The 19912-nt window shown below is 47.6% G+C and overlaps 1 protein-coding gene across 2 annotated transcripts in view; it reads right to left on the minus strand.

Moving 5' to 3' along the window:
* The window catches only part of SUGP1 (SURP and G-patch domain containing 1), a 32481-nt gene that overhangs the window by 2880 nt on the left and 9689 nt on the right, over positions 1-19912 (minus strand). For both annotated transcript variants that reach the window (XM_027548396.1, XM_027548395.1), the window contains exons 5-9: positions 19238-19361; positions 18821-18921; positions 17818-17941; positions 10506-10861; positions 450-556 (exon numbers count right to left, since the gene is read on the minus strand). In XM_027548396.1, the coding sequence (XP_027404197.1) occupies positions 450-556; positions 10506-10861; positions 17818-17941; positions 18821-18921; positions 19238-19361 (812 nt within the window). The remainder of the gene's footprint in view (positions 1-449; positions 557-10505; positions 10862-17817; positions 17942-18820; positions 18922-19237; positions 19362-19912) is intronic.

Raw genomic sequence — 19912 nt, forward strand, 5'->3', positions numbered from 1 at the left:
AGCTATTCCAGCGGTCTGTGTTCTGGCCACAGAACACGCAGTGAGCCAGCCCTCCCTCCAATGCCCAACACCATCTGGGCAGCTGTCACACCATTCAGGGCACCCGGTACCAGCCAGGCTTATTCTGTATTGAGTGCTGGAGGAACTGTAAGGAAAACTTAAATAGAGACCATCCAGTCGGGACCAGCCCACGAGTGCAGTGGGGAGCAGCCATGAAGCATTTGGGGCAGAGGCTGTTCAGGCAGCATGAGGAGGCCGGGCTCTGGACACAGCTGTGGGCTGGGGAGGGCCCTTGGGGGATGGCATGCCACTGACGGGGACCTACCTAACCAAGAGCCTCTCCCCTGAGTGTGGGGTCCACCTGGCACCACACAGAGGCTCAGAAAGAACACACTATGACCACTGCACCACCGGGCAGAGGCCTGTCTGCTCTGCCCCCCGGGCCTTACCTCCTGTTGCTCCTTCAGCTGCTTCTTCTGGGCATCCGAAAGCTCCGTGACACCCACCAGACCCACGGGCTTCCCCTTCTCGTAGCCAAGACCCTTGAGGTCCTGAACTAGAAACAAGACACAGGCTGGTCAGTATTGGACACGTGCGCCCAGCCAGCACTTGCGTCCAAGGCAGAGTACACGAGCTGGCGCACCTGAGGCGCCCACACGTGGCAGGACCCTGAAGCAGGAGCAGTCAGCACGCATGTCACTTGGTGACCTCGTGGGGCTTTTGTGCATGCAGTTCCATTCCCCCGTGACTGCTCCAGGCAGGCTCTATGACCCCCACTGCAGATGCTGGCACCGAAACTCAAGAGGTCTGGGCCCCACTCAAGGTGACAGAGCTAACAGGTGACAAGGAGGGGAAATCTGCACAGCCAGAGACATGGCAGCTAAGAGTGTGCGTGCGTGCGTGCACACGGGCTCCTGGGAGCAAGCCCTACAGTGATGAGACACGCAATACAGACACACAGGTGTGGAGCCGGCATCAGAACGCTGTCAGCGCCTGCTTGAGAGGCAGCCAGCCATTTTTAAAGCAACCAACATTTAATGTGGTGTCAGCTTTGGAGCTTGGCTGGAACCTACAACACTAATTCATGAAGATGCTGTGAAGGCTCCATCTGAGTGCTGGAAACCACCTCCCTGCAGCGGGTGGCTGCCTGGGGAGCAACTCAGGCAGAAGAGGTGCAGAGGCCTCTCTGGAGGCTGGAAGAGCCAGGCCTTCCCAGATCAATGGGGCTGGGGCTTTGCCTGCAAGAACCACTCGCAGGTGCTTCTGGACCCTAAGACTGTCCCCTAATCCCTCAGTCTGTGGGGGCTCTAGAGGACACTGGGACACACCATGGAGAGAACAAAGGAGCCAAGGTCTGAGCAGTCTGCTGTTCACCTGGATCAGGCCCGAAGTCCCTCTCCTCCCCCGGCCATTTCATCAGTGAGCGGGCTGGGGGGCAGGGGCGGGGCTGCCCACAATTCCCTGGGAACAACGTGGGGCTTGAACCTGAACCTGAGACTCTGGAGCCAGTACGTGTTCCCTAGATCGTGAAGGACACTTCAGCAGCTGGGGCTGGACCGCAGGGACGTGACCTCTGAGCTGGGACATGCATGCATGAGAGCAGCCCTCACATCTGAGCACCCTCCTGTATACTGGGCACCACGTTTGGAACCTGGGCAGCAATTCGACCCTAGCAGCATCAACCCTGGGCAGAGATGAGATCTAGAGCCCCAGTGGGTACTAAACTCTTCAGGTAGTAGCCTTTCTCTTTAGCCAAGGGAACACTGAGCAGGAGACTACTCTCAGAGTGGGCAGAGCCTACAGGTCAGCCTATGACCTGGCTGAGATGCCTTCCATTTCAGCCCATCCTTGGATGGCAAATGTAGTTGTTGGCGTCAGGTCACACAGGACTTTTCTATGCTTGTGTGTCCAGCGCCAGTCAAGTCAGGGCTGAGGGATGTTGAGAGGGTTCTGCCCATAGTACAGGCTGCGTGGTGAAGTCAGACAGAGAGCATGAGCTTACTGGTCATCAATATCTCCTACATGATGCCATGACAACAGACCCCCACCCTTAACGGCCTGTGGTAGAAAATGAGAAAGGAGGCCACACGTTGGCTGTCCCTGAAACTGCTGTCAAGGAGGGGGAAGCTGGAGGTAGCTGCACAAAACCAACTGTAGCGATTACTGTGCTTATCATTGTACATTTCCTGAGCCTTCTATGACAAGACTAAATCCAAGTACTTTAGAGCTTAGGGAAAATCAGGACCATCCATATGTTGTCTATAAGAGACTTATTTTAGATAAAGACACAAACAGGTTGAGAGTGAAAGGAAAGAAAAAGATGCAAATAGTAACCAAGAGAGAGCTGCTCTGGCCATACTAGTATCGGACAAAATAGACTAAGTCAAAAAAGATTATGAGAGACAAAGAAGGATGCTACACATTAACAAAAGATGTGCTATATACATAGACCTTGGGGCTTCCCTGGTGGCTCAGATGCTACAGAATTTGTCTGCAACGCAGAAGACCTGGGTTCAGTCCCTGGGTTGGGAAGATTCCCTGGAGAAGGGCATGGCAACCCACGCCAGTACTCGTGCCTGCAGAATTCCATGGACAGAGGAGTTTTGCGGGCTACAGTCCATGGAGTCGCAGAGAATCAGACATGACTGGGCGACTAACACACACAGACACACACAGACCTAACAGAGCTCCGAGATAAATGAAGCAAAACCCGACAAAGCTGAAGGCAGAAACAAACAATTCTGTAGTAACTGTTGATGATTTCAATATCCTACTTTAAATAATGAACAGAGCATCTAAACAGAAGATCAGTAAGAAGACAGAGGACTGAACGAAACTACAAGCCAACCAAGACCTACTGGATTATCTACAGAACACGCAATCCAACAGCAGCGGAACACACAGTGTTCTGGAACACACACACACACACACACACACACGGAACATTCTCCAGGATAGGTCACGTGTCAGGTTACATAACAATTTGAATAAAAGTCATCTTTTCTGATCAAAATGGAATGATATGAGGAATCAGTGACAGAAGGAAAACTGGAAAACTCACAAATGTGGAAACTAAACACAATCTTAAAAACCAATGGGTCAAAGAAGAAATCACAAGACATCAGAAGATGCTTAAGAGACAAATGAACACAAAGGCACACGACACACCAACATTTATGGGGCGCAGCACAAGCATGGCCAAGAGGAAAATTCATAGTTCAGACGCTCATATTAAAAAAAGAAGGCAGACCTCCAACCAGCACCTAGCTGTCCATCATAAGGAACCAGAAAAAGAACAACAAACTAATTCCTGAGCTAGCAGAATGAAGGAAATGAAGATCAGAATGGAGATAAAATAGGAAACAGAAAAATATCAGAGAGAAAAATCAATGAAACCAAAAGTTAGTTTCTTGAAAAGACAAAGCAAATGGACAAATCTTTAGATAGATTGCCTAAGGAAAAAAGAGAGAAGACTCAACTACTCAAACAACAGGGAGATACGGCAGTCAACTTCACCAGTAGGGGATAAATTCCAAGATTCCCCCACAGGATGCCTCAAACTGCAGATAGTACTGAACCCTGTGTATATATATACACACACACACACACCCACACACATACCCACTGCATACATACCAACCCATGATAAAGTTTAGTTTACAAGTTAGACACAGTAATATTAATAATAGCTAATAATAAAATAGAACAGTTATAACAATATACCATAGTAAGTTATGTGAATGTGGTTTCTCTCCCAAAATGTTTCACCACAAATGTAATGCGTTTTCCATCTTAACAAAGCACATGTTTAGCACACACCGTGGCTGTGATTTTTGCAGTTTGAGATATGATGGCAAAACTAGCACAGATTTCTTTTTCCTTCTTCAAAATTTCATAAATAGATGATCTTTTCTTACTGTAGATCTTGGTAACTGAAGATTATTAAGCCAAGAACTTTAAGCAACTCTTTACTTAAAGGAAATACTTTACAGCTTCTCTTCGGCATGTCTGAACTGCCAGCATCACTATTCTTGTGCTTTGAGGTCATTATTACGGAGAATAGTAAAGTAAGGGCTACATGAACATAAGCACTGCAATACCACGACAGCCAATATGACGACCGAGTAACTAAGTGACTAAGGGGTGAGCACTGAGGAACTGGTGCCTTTGAACTGTGGTGCTGGAGAAGACTTTCAGAGTCCCCTGAGGACTCTGGAAATCAACCCTGAATATTCACTGGAAGGACTGATGCTGAAGCTGAAGCTCCAGTACTTTGGCCACCTGATGCAAAGAGCTGACTCACTGGAAAAGATACTGATACTGGGAAAGGTTGATGGCAAAAAGGAGAAGAGGGAGGCAAAGGATGAGATGGTTAGATGGCATCACTGACTCAATGAACATGAATCTGAGTAAACTCCAGGAGATAGTGAGGGACAGGGAAGCCTGGCTGCTGCAGTCCACAGGGTCGCAAAGAGTCGGACATGACTTAGCGACTGAACAGACAATAACAATGGGTGGAATAAGTTAGACAAAGGGATGATTCATGTACCAGGTAGGATGGACCAGACAGCACAAGATTTCATCACAGTTCTCAGAATGGGCTCACAATTTAAAATGTATTAATTTTTATTTCTGGAATTTTTCATTTAATATTTTTGGACCACAGTTGATGGTGGGTAACTGAAACCACACAGAAAGCAAAAACATAGATAATGGGGAACTACTGAAGGAAGAGAGTTCCAGAAAAACATCTATTTCTGCTTTATTGACTATGCCAAAGCCTTTGACTCTGTGGATCACAATAAACTGTGGAAAATTCTGAGAGAGATGGGAATACCAGACCACCTGACCTGCCTCTTAAGAAACCCGTATGCAGGTCAGGAAGCAACAGTTAGAACTGGACATGGAACAACAGACTGGTTCCAAACAGGAAAAGGAGTATGTCAAGGCTGTATATTGTCACCCTGCTTATTTAACTTAAATGTAGAGTGCATCATGAGAAACACTGGGCTGGAAGAAGCACAGCTGGAATCAAGACTGCCGGGAGAAATATCAATAACCTCAGATATGCAGATGACACCACCCTTATTGCAGAAAGTGAAGAGGAACTAAAAAGCCTCTTGATGAAAGTGAAAGAGGAGAGTGAAAAAGTTGGCTTAAAGCTCAACATTCAGAAAACGAAGATCATGGCATCTGGTCCCATCACTTCATGGGAGACAGATGGGCAAACAGTGGAAACAGTGTCAGACTTTATGTTTTTGGGCTCCAAAATCACTGCAGATAATGACTGCAGCCATGAAATTAAAAGACGCTTACTTCTTGGAAGGAAAGTTATGACCAACCTAGACACCATATTAAAAAGCAGAGATATTACTTTGCCAACAAAAGTCCGTCTAGTCAAGGCTATGGTTTTTCCAGTGGTCATGTAAGGATGTGAGAGTTGGACTGTGAAGAAAGCTGAGCACAGAATTGATGCTTTTGAACTGTGGTGCTGGAGAAGCCTCTTGAGAGTCCCTCGGACTGCAAGGAGATCCAACCAGTCCATCCTAAAGGAGATCAGTCCTGGGTGTTCATTGGAAGGACTGATGTTGAAGCTGAAACTCCAATACTTTGGCCACCTCATGCGAAGAGTTGACTCATTGGAAAAGACCCTGATGCTGGGAAGGACTGGGGGCAGGAGGAGAAGGGGACGACAGAGGTGGATGGCACCACCGACTTGATGGACATGAGTTTGGGTAAACGCCGGGAGTTGATGGACAGGGAGGCCTGGTATGCTGCGATTCACAGGGTTGCAGAGTCGGACACGACTGAGCGACTGTACTGAACTGATTGATCCCTGGAGGGGGGCATGGCAACCCACTCCAGTATTCTTGCCTGGAGAATCCCCATGGAATCCCCATGGTGGGCTGAAGTCCATGGGGTCGAAAAGTCAGACACCACTGAGCGACTAAGCACAGCATTGTATTACTAATGACTTTACAAAAACAAAAGAATGATAAAAGAATACTAAACAGCACAAACTACCAAAACTAACTCAAAAAGTAACAGAAAACTTGAACAGAATTATAACAACTAGTGGGAATGAATCAATACCCAATCTTCTCCTCCCCAACCCCCCAAAAAAGCCCAGAATCAGATGGTGTCACTGGTAAATTCTACCCAAGATTTAAAAGGAGATTTAACACCAATGCTACTCAAATTCTTCCAAAAAATTAAAAGTAGACAACACTTTCTACTTCATTCTATGAGCTCAGTGTTACCCTGATATGAAAGGCAGACTAAGACAATATAAGAAAACTACAGACCAATAATCTTTATGAGTCAAGACGCAGAAATCTGCAACAAAATACTAGCAAAACTAAGGCTATCAACATGTTAAACTAATTATTTGCTATAACAGACTGGGATTTATTCCAGGAATGCAAGAGTGGTTCAACACACAAAAACCAATCAACATAATACTCCACTTTAATAGAAACAGAAAAAAATCCACACGATCATTTCAATTGATGTAGAAAAAGCATTTGACAAAATCAAACACTCTCTCATGATAAAAATGCTCAGTAAAGACAAGGGAACTTCTTCAACATGACAAGGGCCAGCTATTTAAAAAAACACAATCATAACACTCAATGGTGAAAGACCAACAGCTTTCCCCCTAAGCATTAGGAACAGGCAGGAATGCCTGCTTTCACCACTTCTGTTCAACACAGTACTGTGAATCCTAACTAGAGCAATTAGGCACGAAAAAGCAGTAAGAAGCATCCAAGTTGGAAAGGAAGACATAAAACTATCCTTATTTGCACATGACATGATCTATATATATCTAGAAAACCCTGAAGACTGTTATGGTAATACATGAATTCAGCAATCTTAAAAAGATACATAAAAAGGGTTCCCTGATGGCTTGGTAGTAAAGAATCTGCCTGCCAATGCAGGACACACAGGTTCAGTCTCTGGTCTGGGAAGATTCCACAGGCCGAGAAGCAGCTAAGCCTGTGAGCTACAACTACTGAGCCTGTGCTCTAGAGCCCTCGAACTGCAACTACCAAAACCTGTGCGCCTGGAGCCCAAGCTCTGCAGTGAGAGAAGCCACCGCAGTGAGAAGCTGGAGCAACAGTGGAGCCCAGGCTCTGCAGTGAGAGAAGCCACCGCAGTGAGAAGCTGGAACAACGGTGGAGCCCAGGCTCTGCAGTGAGAGAAGCCACCACAGTGAGAAGCCGGAGCAACGGTGGAGCCCAGGCTCTGCAGTGAGAGAAGCCACCACAGTGAGAAGCTGGAACAACGGTGGAGCCCAGGCTCTGCAGTGAGAGAAGCCACCACAGTGAGAAGCCGGAGCAACGGTGGAGCCCAGGCTCTGCAGTGAGAGAAGCCACCACAGTGAGAAGCTGGAACAACGGTGGAGCCCAGGCTCTGCAGTGAGAGAAGCCACCGCAGTGAGAAGCCGGAACAACGGTGGAGCCCAGGCTCTGCAGTGAGAGAAGCCACCGCAGTGAGAAGCTGGAACAACGGTGGAGCCCAGGCTCTGCAGTGAGAGAAGCCACCGCAGTGAGAAGCCGGAGCAACGGTGGAGCCCAGGCTCTGCAGTGAGAGAAGCCACCGCAGTGAGAAGCCGGAGCAACGGTGGAGCCCAGGCTCTGCAGTGAGAGAAGCCACCGCAGTGAGAAGCTGGAGCAACAGTGGAGCCCAGGCTCTGCAGTGAGAGAAGCCACCACAGTGAGAAGCCGGAGCAACGGTGGAGCCCAGGCTCTGCAGTGAGAGAAGCCACCACAGTGAGAAGCCGGAGCAACGGTGGAGCCCAGGCTCTGCAGTGAGAGAAGCCACCGCAGTGAGAAGCCGGAGCAACGGTGGAGCCCAGGCTCTGCAGTGAGAGAAGCCACCGCAGTGAGAAACCGGAGCAACGGTGGAGCCCAGGCTCTGCAGTGAGAGAAGCCGCCGCAGTAAGAAGCGGAGCAGCTGCAACTGGAGCAGCCCTCCCACCTGCCGCAGCTAGAGGAAAGCCTGCACAGCAAAAAAAGACCCAGCAGAGCCAAAAATAAACAAATAAATGCAAACAGGAAAGCTCTCCTGTGTTCTCAGATTCAGTTCAGTCCAGTCGCTCAGTTGTGTCCAACTCTTTGCAACCCCAGGGACTGCAGCACGCCAGGCTTCCCTGTCCATCACCAGCTCCTGGAGCTTCTTAGACTCATGTCCATTGAGTCAGTGATGCCATCCAACCAGATTCTCAGAAGGGAATCTCAGTTCTCAGATTGGATTCCAATCTCACTTCTCAGATTGGAAGACTCAAATGTTAACATGTCAATATTACCCAAAGCAATCTACAGATTTAATACAGACCCTATCAAAATCCCAACAATGCTTTTTGCAGAAATGGAATAGCTCATCTGAAAATTCATACAAAAAGTCAAAGGACCTAGAATAGCCAAAGCCTAAAAAAGAACAAAGTTGAAAAGCAGATACTCCCAATTTAACATTTTACCACAGAGCTATAATAATCAAACCAGCGTGCTGCTGGCATAAGGAGAAGCACACAGCCACTGTGATAGAACAGAGAGCCCCGAACGAACTCCTGCATCTGGGGAACTTTTGACAAGGCGTGGAGAGACCATTCAGTGGAGAAAGAATCACAATCTCTTTGACAAATGGTACTGGGGAAATGGGATCTCCACGTGCAAAGAAATGAAGCTGGACCCTTCATATCATGTACAAAAATTAACTCAATTTTATGAGCTAAAACTATAAAACTCTTCCTGACCCAGGAATCAAACTGGGGTCTCTTGCATTGTAGGAGGATTCTTTACCAGCTGAGCTACCAGGACGGTATAAAAACCCTTAGAAGAAAACAGAGACCTATCTTCAAGACTTTCAGATGTGGGCAACAAAAGAAAAAATAAATTGAACATTATAACTTTTGTGTGTCAAAGGACATCAAGAGAACATTAATAATAAAAAATTATTTTTAAATACAGCCCATAAAACTAGAAAAAAATATTTGCAAATCATGTATCTCGATAGCAGTTAGTATCTAAAACATAAAAAGAACTCCTACAACTCAATAACAAAAGGGCAAATAACTAAAAAATGGGCCAGACTTCCCGTGGCCCAATGGTTAATAATCGGCCTGCTGACGCAGGGAACATGGGTTGGATCCCTGCTCTGGGAAGATCCCACGTGCCCTGGAGCAGCTACGCCCGTGCAGCACAACTACAGAAGCCCATGGCTGTAACTACTGTAGCCCGCGCACCCTACAGCCTGTGCTCTGCAGCCAGAGAAGGACCACAAGGAGAAGCCTGCATGCCACAGTAAGAGTTGCCCCTCCTTGCTAACAACTAGAGAAGGTCCCTGCACAGCAATGAAGACCCAGAGCAGTCAAAAATAAATAAATAATTTTTTTAAAATGGGCAAAGGACTAAAATAGACATTTCTCTAACTAAACTATACAAATAACCAATAATACATGAAAAGATGCTCAACACCATTAGTCATTAAGGAAACGCAAATCAAAATTACACTGTGATTTCACTTTACTCTTACTAGGATAGCTAAAATAATAAGGTGAGAATGTGAAGAAATTCAAACCTTTGTGCATGGCTGATGGGAATGTAAAATGGTGCAGCTGCTATAGAAAACAGTTTGGCAATTCCTCAGTAAGTTACAGAATTACCATAAGACCTAGTGATTCCACTCCTACATATATGCAGTAAGTAATCAAAATCACCAAAGAAAGGCAATGCCAAAGAATACTCAAACTACCGCATAATTGCACTCAACTCACACGCTAGTAAAGTGATGCTTAAAATTCTCCAAGCCAGGCTTCAGCGATACATGAACCGTGAACTTCCAGATGTTCAAGCTGGTTTTAGAAAAGGCAGAGGAACCAGAGAGCAAATTGCCAACATCTGCTGCATCATTGAAAAAGCAAAAGAGTGATTCCAGAAAAACATCTATTTCTGCTTTATTGACTATGCCAAAGCCTTTGACTCTGTGGATCACAATAAACTGTGGAAAATTCTGAAAGAGATGGGAATACCAGACCACCTGACCTGCCTCTTAAGAAACCCATATGCAGGTCAGGAAGCAACAGTTAGAACTGGACATGGAACAACAGACTGGTTCCAAATAGGAAAAGGAGTACGTCAAGGCTGTATATTGTCACCCTGCTTATTTAACTTATATGCAGAGTGCATCATGAGAAACACTGGGCTGGAAGAAGCACAGCTGGAATCAAGATTGCCGGGAGAAATATCAATAACCTCAGATATGCAGATGACACCACCCTTATGGCAGAAAGTGAAGAGGAACTAAAAAGCCTCTTAACAACTCAGGCTTCTGAACAACTGATGAATGGATAAACAAAATGCTGTCTATCATACACTGGACTACTACTCAGCCATGGAAACAAATGGAACTGTGACGTGTGCTACAACGCAGATGAACCCTGAGAGCACTACGCTCAGTGACAGATGCCAGAGCCTCCCCGCACGCTGAGACAGGGGCTGGCCCACCTGACAGAGGCGAGGGAGCAGCATCCGCGTCCCTCTGCGCCAGCTCGGCGGGCGGGAGCTCCACCTTGTCCTCTTCAGGCCCCCACCGGCTCTTTCGCTTCCTCTTCACGTTGGCTGTGGTGGCCGGCTTCCCTGGGGCGGCGGCAGGTGGGTTGGCAGTGGGCAGGGGGGCAGATGAGGTAGGGCAGGCAGTGGCAGTGGGCGTGGACCCCAACGGGGTCTCAGGAGGAGACCTGCGCTTCAGCCCGAGGTCAGGTGCCGTGGGGGTGCCCGTGGGCCCGGCCTTGGCTTTCCGGAACTCCTCCAGCTTCTGGCGGTAGTACTTGTACCCGTGGCTGTTGGGTTCATACAGAAAGCTGCAAGAGAGAGTAGGGGCAGACTGTAGTTGGGCCCCAGACCCTACCCGATTTAGGGTAGAAGGTCGGGCTTTGCTTTGCAAAGGTATACCCAGGTCAGCCAGGGTCACTTCAGGGTCGTGTCACGATAGAGCTCTACCATGACCTCCTGCCTGCCAGGTCTCAGTGGTTTCTGGCCCTGGTGACATGCCCACAGCCTTTCATGATGCTGTTCCTGCGAGCTAAGGGTCCTGCCAAGCCCCTACCCTATCCTTACTGGATGCCTGTCACACTATCATTGATCCCCTGCTTTGAAGGAAAAGGTGCACGCTCTCTCAAACCTTGCCCAGCCATCCTAGATGAAGGCACCAGTGCTTACAAACCAAGAACTCCTGAGTAGCGAGAGACCCCCGGTGCCAGAAAGGGCAGGTTCTGACCCAAACCTGACAGCTGGGCACATCTGTGCTCCTTTCTGATGCATCCTTGAGAGGCATCAACAGTGGACAGAGACAAAGCAAAGACACTGGAGTCTGGAACAGACAGGCAGCTCACTAACAGCCTTGCCAGAAGCTGTGGGTCCCCAAGTACAGAGCCAACAGTCCCACCTCTAGAGTCCATACTGGAGGGGAGCATCACAGCCCTGTTCTATATAGCAAAGCCTGTCCAGAGCAGAGATTACATAGCCCTTGACAAGAAGTGGCTAGACCTGCACTCACAAACCTGGAACGGCAGTCACAGCACAACGCTGTACTACAGAAGTAACATGTGGCTCCAGTGCACTGTAAATTCCTTTTGTAAAAGTTAGCAGGAAAAAAAATCCACAGACTATTTCTACATGAGAGCCACCAGAGGGATGGAAGGACTCCCAGGTCTGCTAATGTTGGTACTCAGGGTGGGACGGAGGGATGGGGGAGCCTGTGGCATCTTCTTTGTATTTCTGGGTCACAGTACAAGCATGTATGCCCTTCAGAAAACTCGATGAGGAACATTTGTAAAAATTGAAAGAAACAGAGATCATAAAATCATTACGCTTCTAGCCAAGCTAAGAAAAAAAGAGGACACAAATTACTAACAACAGAAATGAAAGGGCAGCCATCACTACAGATCCCATGGACTTTAAAAATACTATGGATTACTACGAACAACTCTATGCACACAAACTTGATAACCCAGATGAAACAGGCTAATTCTTTGAAGGATACAGCCTGCCAACACTCACAAAACGAAGAAACAGACAATCTGAACAGGCCTATTTTTATTAAAGAAAGTGAACCAATTAAATTCCCTGGTGAATTCTACCAAATATTTAAAGAAGAAATTATACCAATTCTGTACAATCCTTTTCAGAGGAGAGAAGCAGACGGAATACTTTTTAAGTTATTCAATTACCCTAACAGCAAAACCAGACAACATTATAAGAAAACTATAGACCAACATCTCTCATGAACACAGATGTCAAAATTCTCAATAAAATGTTAGCAAACCTAATCCATTAATGTAAAAAAAGAATTATACACCACAACCAAGTGGGATTCATTCTAGGCATGCAAGACTGGTTCAACACTTGAAAATCAAGTAATGTAATCCATCAGGTCAATAGGCTAAAAAAGAAAAACCCCATGATCACATCAATTGCTGCAGAAAAAGCTTGAGACTTAACAAAATCTAATACCCATTCATGAGGAAAACTCTCAGTGAACTAGGAGTACAGGCAAACTTGTTCCACTTGATAGAGTATCTACCAAAATACCCAATAACATCATAATGATGAGAAACCTCATGCTTTTTCACTAAGAGAAACAAGCCAAGAATATCCCACCTTGCCAATGCTTTTCATTAGCATACAGAAAGTTCTAGCTAATACGGTAAGAGGAGAAAAGAGAACAGAAAGTATATTGAGAAGGAAGAAATATGACATGATCATCTGTGCAGGAAAAAAAAAAAAACAAAACAAAAGAATAGACCAAAAAACCCCCTAAAACTTCATAAGCTATTATAGCAAGGCTCCAGGATACAAGGTTAATCTACAGAAGTCAATCACTTTCCTATACACCAGCAACGAATACATGGAATTTGACATTAAAAACATCATACCATTTACAGTAGCATTTCCCCAAACGAAATACACAGGTGTAAGTCTAACAGGATATGTACCAGATCTGTATGTGGAAAACTAAAAAACTCTGATGAATGAATTCAAAGAAGAACTAAATAAATGAAGAGATAATCCATGTTCACAGATAGAAAGTTACTCAGTGTAGTCAAGGTGTCAGTTATTCTCAACTTGATTTCCAGATTTAGTGCAATTCCAGTTGGAATGAGTTATTCTGTACATACTGACAAACTGATTTGAAAGTTTATATAAAGAGACAAAGGACCCACAACAGCCAACACAATACTGAAAAGGAAGAACAAAGCCAGAGGACTGACACTCCCTGACTTCAGGGCTTCCTGTAAAGCCAGTATCATCTTGTCAGTAATCAGTATTATCTTGACAGTAATCAAGGCAGCGGGGGACTGGAGAGAAAATGGACAAACAGGCCAAAAGAACAGGATAAAGAGCTCGAAACAGACCCAGGCACATACAGTCAACGGTTCTGTGACCAAGGAGCAAAAGCAATGCAATGGAGCAAAAACAGTCTTTCTAAGGGATAGTGCTGAAACCAGACAGATACACGCCAAAAACACACACAAAAACTGGACAGACCGTATAAGCTTCACATTCACAAAAATTAACTCAAAAAGCTTATCACTGATCTAAATGTAAAACCTGAATCTGTAAACAAAACACAGAAGGATATCTATATAACCTTGGGTATGCCAAGGACTTTTTAGATACAACATCAAAGGCACAAGATCCATGAAAGCAGTTGATAAACTGGACTTAATTAAAATTAAAAACTTCAGCTCTCCAAAAGACAAAGTCAAGAGTATGAGAAGACAGGCCACAGACTGGGAGAAATATTTGTGAAAGACACATCTGATAAAGACTGTTACCCAAAATATACCAAGAACTCTTAACAGGCAAAAAAAAAAAGAAAACAAGTATGTCAATAAAAAACAGGTCAATGACCTTAACACACACCACACCAAAGATTTACAGATGGCAAATAAACATTATGGAAAGATATTCTACATCATGTCATCAGAGAAATGCAAATCAAAACGACGACTATCACAACATATCTATAAGAATGGCCAAAATCCAAAACACGACAACATCAAATGTTGATATGGATATGGAGCAACTGAAACTCATTCATTGCTGGGGGGCAACGCGAAAGGTACAGCCCACTCTGGAACAGTTTGGCAGTGTCTCACGAAACTAAATACGCCATACAATCCAACCAACACTCTTTTTGGTACATAAAGAGCTGAAAATTTATGTCCACATAAAAACCTTGAATACAGATGTTTAAGGCAACTTTATTCATAACTGCAAAAACTTGGGAGCAACCAAGATGTCCTGAAAGAGGTGAATGGATAAACGGTGGTACATCCAGACAAGGGAAAATTATTCAGTGCTAAAAAGAAATGAGCTATCAAGCTACAAGGGGAAAAAAAAAAAAGACTCGGAGCAACCTTAAATGCACGTTACCAAGTAAAGAAAGCCTATCTGAAAATGCAACATACTATGATTCCAATTAAATGACATTCTGGAAAAGACAAAACTAGAATTAGTAAACAGATCAGTGGTCGCCAGGGCTTGGGGAGGAAGAGGGGATGAACAGGCAGAACACAGGGAATTTTAGGGCAGAGAGAACGAAGACTCTGAATATATAATGACAGACACATGTCATTACACATTTGTCCAAACCCAGTGAACACACACCACCAAGAGTGAACCCTAATGTAAACCACAGACTTCGGGTGATTATGGTATGTCAATACTGGTTCACTGATTGTAACAAATATACTATTCTGGTGGGGATGTTGATAACGAGGGAAGCTGTGCGTGTGTCAGGGAAGGGGGCACATAGGAAGTGTTTGTAGCCTCTCCTCAATTCTGCTGTGAACCTAGAACTGCTCCAAAAATAACATCTTAAAATATAAGAGACCAAAGCAAGTTGTTCAAAGATGGAAGGGAGCAGATGGCTGGATTTAAAAAAGACTCATGGCAACCAGGACATGGATTTAAAGCAATCTGATTTTTCCAAGAAAAGCAGACTGGGGAATTCACCCACTGGGGCAGGGAGGCAGTGCCAAATGGAGTGGGTCTCCTCTAGGCTCACAGGCCTGCCTCTTCCTGGCCTCAGCTGATGGCTCCTGCTGCGTCTCCTCAGAGCTGCTCTGAGAGGCAGCACCCACAAGCCCCCCATGGTAAGCCTGTCTGCAAGGAGGGTCCTTGCTCACTGTGGGCCCTGGGCACAAGTGCAGGGGATTTTACAACAAAGACCCCTCTGGTTGGAGTGGGCAGAGTTAACCAAAGTTAACACTTTGGTGTATTTCCTTCCAGACTTATTTTCAGTGGAGTTATATTTGAACAGAGGTGTGATTCTATTTTCCATATCCTGATTTTTTTTTTAAGTTTCTTAACCCAACAACATATGGCTTTCCCATTAGACTGCAGCATGGCATGGTAGTGAAGGCATCTCCGCAGACCGGCCTCCTTGGTTCCCTCACGGGTTGAAGGCCAACAGGCCAGGCTGCTGTGAAGAACATGGTTCACCCAGGTGATGTGATAAGAGCCACACACGGCTTGAGATTTGCTGGCTGCTGCCGCCTTCAACAGCATGACTTCCGATGGCCAAGATTACACTGGGTTTAGCCCTCTGGGGCTAGACATTCGTTGTGTTACTAATTTTTCATGACTTACGACAGTGCTATATGTAACATTATTTCTGGGGATGGCATCTCAGAAGTGGGATGACTGGTCAAAGGAACAGGTATTTCCAGCTTCTCCACAGATGAGCATAGCTATTATGTTTCCCAAAACACAGAGCTCCTCAGAAATCAGGAGAACAGCAAAGAACCAAGAGCAGCAGGAACACCAGATGACTGTTAGATGTGGGGGTGAGAGGAGCTGCCTTGCACCTGACCCCCACCCCCTTTCCACACCAAGGGGCGAGGAAACCGTCTGCTTGGTGTGAACCTGCATGTCTTACGCCAGCCCAGACCCCTGATCCTTCCTTGCTTATGCTTTCTCCAACTCGGGGAGTGCTGACCGTGGATCACGGTCATTCCACGTGTGGAAATGAGCTCCCCCAGACCACAAGAGTCACCTTCAGCTGCTTCCCTGCCAGACACCCCCGGGCTCTCATGCCCCTCATCCCCAGCGGCCACCCTGTCACTACCCACAAGCTGCATGCCTGCCAGCAATGCCTGCCCAAAGGGCTACAGCCGCAGGGCGGGCCTGGAGTCACTTGTGGTGATAATGTCTCTTGGCTTTGACCCCACAGGAAAGGCTCAGCTGGAGCTGCTGAGCCTAGGAACCCTCTGACCAGGGAGAGCCACCTGGGCTGGAGGCTTTGTACAGAATCCCATTACCTCACCCACTTTGCCTGCAATAGATTTTTAGTCAGCTCTAGTCATGATGAGTGATTGGACACTAAGTTTCCTACTGAAATAAATGAACTTACTTATGTGAAGGAAGGGAAAAAAGATGTAGTGATGGATTGCTAAGTAACACTGGTTTGAACAGTGCAGAGCAGCAGCTGGTATCACTACACTGTGAGGAGACCCTGGGTCTTCTGAGCGCTAGACCTGAACGCCCCATGGCCCCCATGAAAGCTCCCAGATGCCTGCGTACCCCTCACAGGGACATTTGAACTCTCAGCAGTCCTCCTCTGCCCCACCTGATGGCTCTCCCGTGCCCCAATGTGTCCCAACCTGCTGGGTCTGACCACCCTCCACAGCTGTGGCCAGATGACGCTGAAGCACAGCTGACCCTGACTCCCTGTGCAGACCCTCCAAAGGCTCTCAATGAGCCTGAGCCCTCTGGGACTGAGCCCTGCCCGGCTCCGCGGCCCATCTGCACTGACACTCGCCTTGCACCTCCGCCATCTCTGCCGCATCACTCCTGCATGGCAGTCCCTCCAGACGCCCTTCAGTGTTCCGTGTCTAGCTCACGCTGCCTCACGTGTGGTAGATGCGACTGGCCGCCTGCCCAGCCTCCACTCCTGCTTCCTTCTTCCTGTGTCCCTGATGGCGTCTAGAGCTGCTCAATCAACCAGCCCAGATGGCTGCTGCTCCGACACTTTTTGTTACGAGTGCCATCGCATCTCCTCACTGACTGAGTAGGAACCTGTGTTACTTGCCCAAAGTGTCCTCGAGGGGGCATCACCCTCACAATGGCTTCAGTGCCCACCTCACAAACCTTTGCCTGGCCCCTCCCTGCAGCAGTGACCACCCTACCCCACCCAACATCCTGCCACCCAGCAGCCTGCCCCCATAAAGAGCAGGGGCTGAACCCACCCAAAGAATGGCAGTGGGTGAGCACAGACCCAGCCTGAGGGGGTGGCGTGTGGTGTCATGGCTGGGGACAGCAGCGAGGCCCGGCTGCTTGTCCTGCATGCTCTGTGGACCATGCACACAGGCTGTGGTCCGCCCGCCCCAGAGCCTGAGGTACCACGTTCCCCACTCTCCTATCATCTCCCTTGCTGTACAGATGAGAGGATGCACACAGCGAACAACAAGCCTGTTAGTTTCTCTTTGAGAGCCCAGTCTATTCTGCTACAAAAAGAGCAAGGCAAGCGCTAGAGACTTTCTCGACGAGGCTCCCAGAGAACAGAAGGCTCCAAAGGCCCTCACACACCTGGCTCAGGGATGACTCAGGAACCAATGTGCACTTGGAGAATGCCGATGGGGTAGCAGGGCTGAACTCTGTGATCAGAAACTCCTGGACCTGGGTCTGGCTCTGCCAACCTCTTGCCATGGGATCCTAGAGCGTCTCAGTAGTATACCGACCCCATTTTCTCAGCAGGGAAGCTATGACTAGGGTGAGAGTTTACCACCCCCCAGTGGGTGCTCCCCCTTACCTGAATGCCTGGTTCTCACGGTTGTTCTGGAGCGCAATGGTTTCCACCTCGGGACCCCCATCCGCTATGAACCTGGCCAACTTTTCTGCGAGGTTCTTGACCTCTTCGTCCTCTGGGGGTGAAACTTTAAGCAGGCTGTCAGTACTGAGCTCAACTCACCACACCCAACAGCCTAATTTCTGCTAAGAACCCCACGGGAAACAAGAGGGGTTTATTTTAGGAACAATACAAAGAAAAACAGGCAAATGGGAATCAGATTACTGTACTGGAACCAAGCAAAATTAATAATATCTTGAGCCTCCACCCCCCCATGCTCCACCCCTTCCCACCCCATAGGTCTAAGGGTTTTGGACCACACACTGGGATGGTGGGAACAGAAGGTGAGGGGTGACCTGGTCCAGGCTGGAGACAGGAAGCCCCATCTCGGCCTTTCTGATGGGAGCCGCCCAGGTAATGTGGGGGGATGCGGCCCACGTTCGGCTTACAGATCAAGGCCCCTGCTACCCACCAGCACTTGGCTGGGGCCTCACTTCATCCCAGCTGGAGACCAGACAGCATCCCCCTTCCCCTGAGAGTCATCCCACCACCCTCTAACCAGCTAATTGTCTCCATCTCCTGGCCCCTCACTCCACCGCCCACCCCTGCCAAGTGTCAGGCACTGCATTTGTGTCTCAGTGCCCAGCATGCCGCAGGTGCCCATAAGCACTTGTGAAAATGACCATGAACCAAGGGGCAAGCGTTTCTTCCCTGCATGCACTTCCCAGGAGTTGAGCTCCTGGACATGCCCTTGATCTTCACCTCGACCCTTACATTTCCCCACTCCTCGGAGCAATGGCAACCAGTGCTAGTCCCAGCATGACCCCAGCTGCCTGGGAGGGCACAAACCTGCACTGTCAGCGCCACCCCATGCCAAGGAGGGCTCCAGGAAAGGACCCCAAGTCCACATGGGGTGTGGTTTGTCTACACGCCTCCCCAGAGCTTCCCACCCCCCTCGCCCACCTACCTTTCTGAGGGGCTGCCTGCAACTTCTGTGCTTCCTTTCTTATCTCAGCCACCTTCTTTCTGTAGTAGAGGAATTCCCTGCTATTCTTATCGTGCAAAAACCTGGAGAGGAGTTTTACAGAACAGAGAGTAGAAAATGAGCAACAAGGATGGGTGGGCCCATGCAGCTTCTGAAGACATGGTGTGCAAAAGCAAGCTGGTGAGCAGAGACGCCTTCACGGGGCCCAAAAGTAAGTCTCCACACTGGAGCCCCTGGCAATCTCCGGTGTGAATACAAAGTGGTATCTGGCCCACTCAAGTAAGCACCCAGCCCCGGTCGGCCTCAGTCACCACCACGGCCTCACAAGAATGTGGGCATGTACTAACGTGTGGCAAGAACATTAAGTACCAGTGGCCTTCCCCTCCCAGAAATACTTACGAAAATGCCGGGTTATCCTTGTAGTTCTCCATAGCTACTTTTTCTAACTCGGGGCCTCCTTCTGCCACAAAGCGGGCCAATTTCTCTATCACTTTCCGAGTCTCGGCTCCCTCTGGGGGTGAAACTTTAAGGAGGCTGTCAGTACTGGGGTTCAACTCACACACCCCACAGTCAACAGGCACACTCTCTCTATGGACCACAAGGACAGAGGGGTGGGGGAAAAGAGGGTGAAATGCGGGAGGCTGTTGGGAGTCCTGGCCCATACACAAAAGCACCATGATGAGGGTGAGTCGGTCTAGACAGCCTTTGTGAGACACGCAAAGGGGGGAGAAAAGTGTGTGAGCCTCCCAAAGGCCAAGCCAGTTACCAGGCTGGCAGGGAGATGTCGGAAAACAGAGCCAGCTTCCCCCCCCTTTTTTGGAATGCTCAATTCTTTTATTTACATGACTTAATTCTTTATATTTCAGTACAATATATTCGTTCCCTTTCATCCTTCAAAGATGATATTTTTTTTTAAAATATCACTATAAACTATGATTGAAAGACACGGGTAGGTTTCAATCCAATGCAATTCACGTCATCACAGAAGCTCCATCTTCCCCTCTGTGGCTGGTGGAGCTTCTTCAGACTGGCTCCTAAGGCCTGCAGGCATGGCCCCAGGAGTCTCTGCCTGCC

This window comes from Bos indicus x Bos taurus, chromosome 7, assembly GCF_003369695.1.
Source record: "Bos indicus x Bos taurus breed Angus x Brahman F1 hybrid chromosome 7, Bos_hybrid_MaternalHap_v2.0, whole genome shotgun sequence".
In the NCBI taxonomy this organism is placed as follows: domain Eukaryota; kingdom Metazoa; phylum Chordata; class Mammalia; order Artiodactyla; family Bovidae; genus Bos; species Bos indicus x Bos taurus.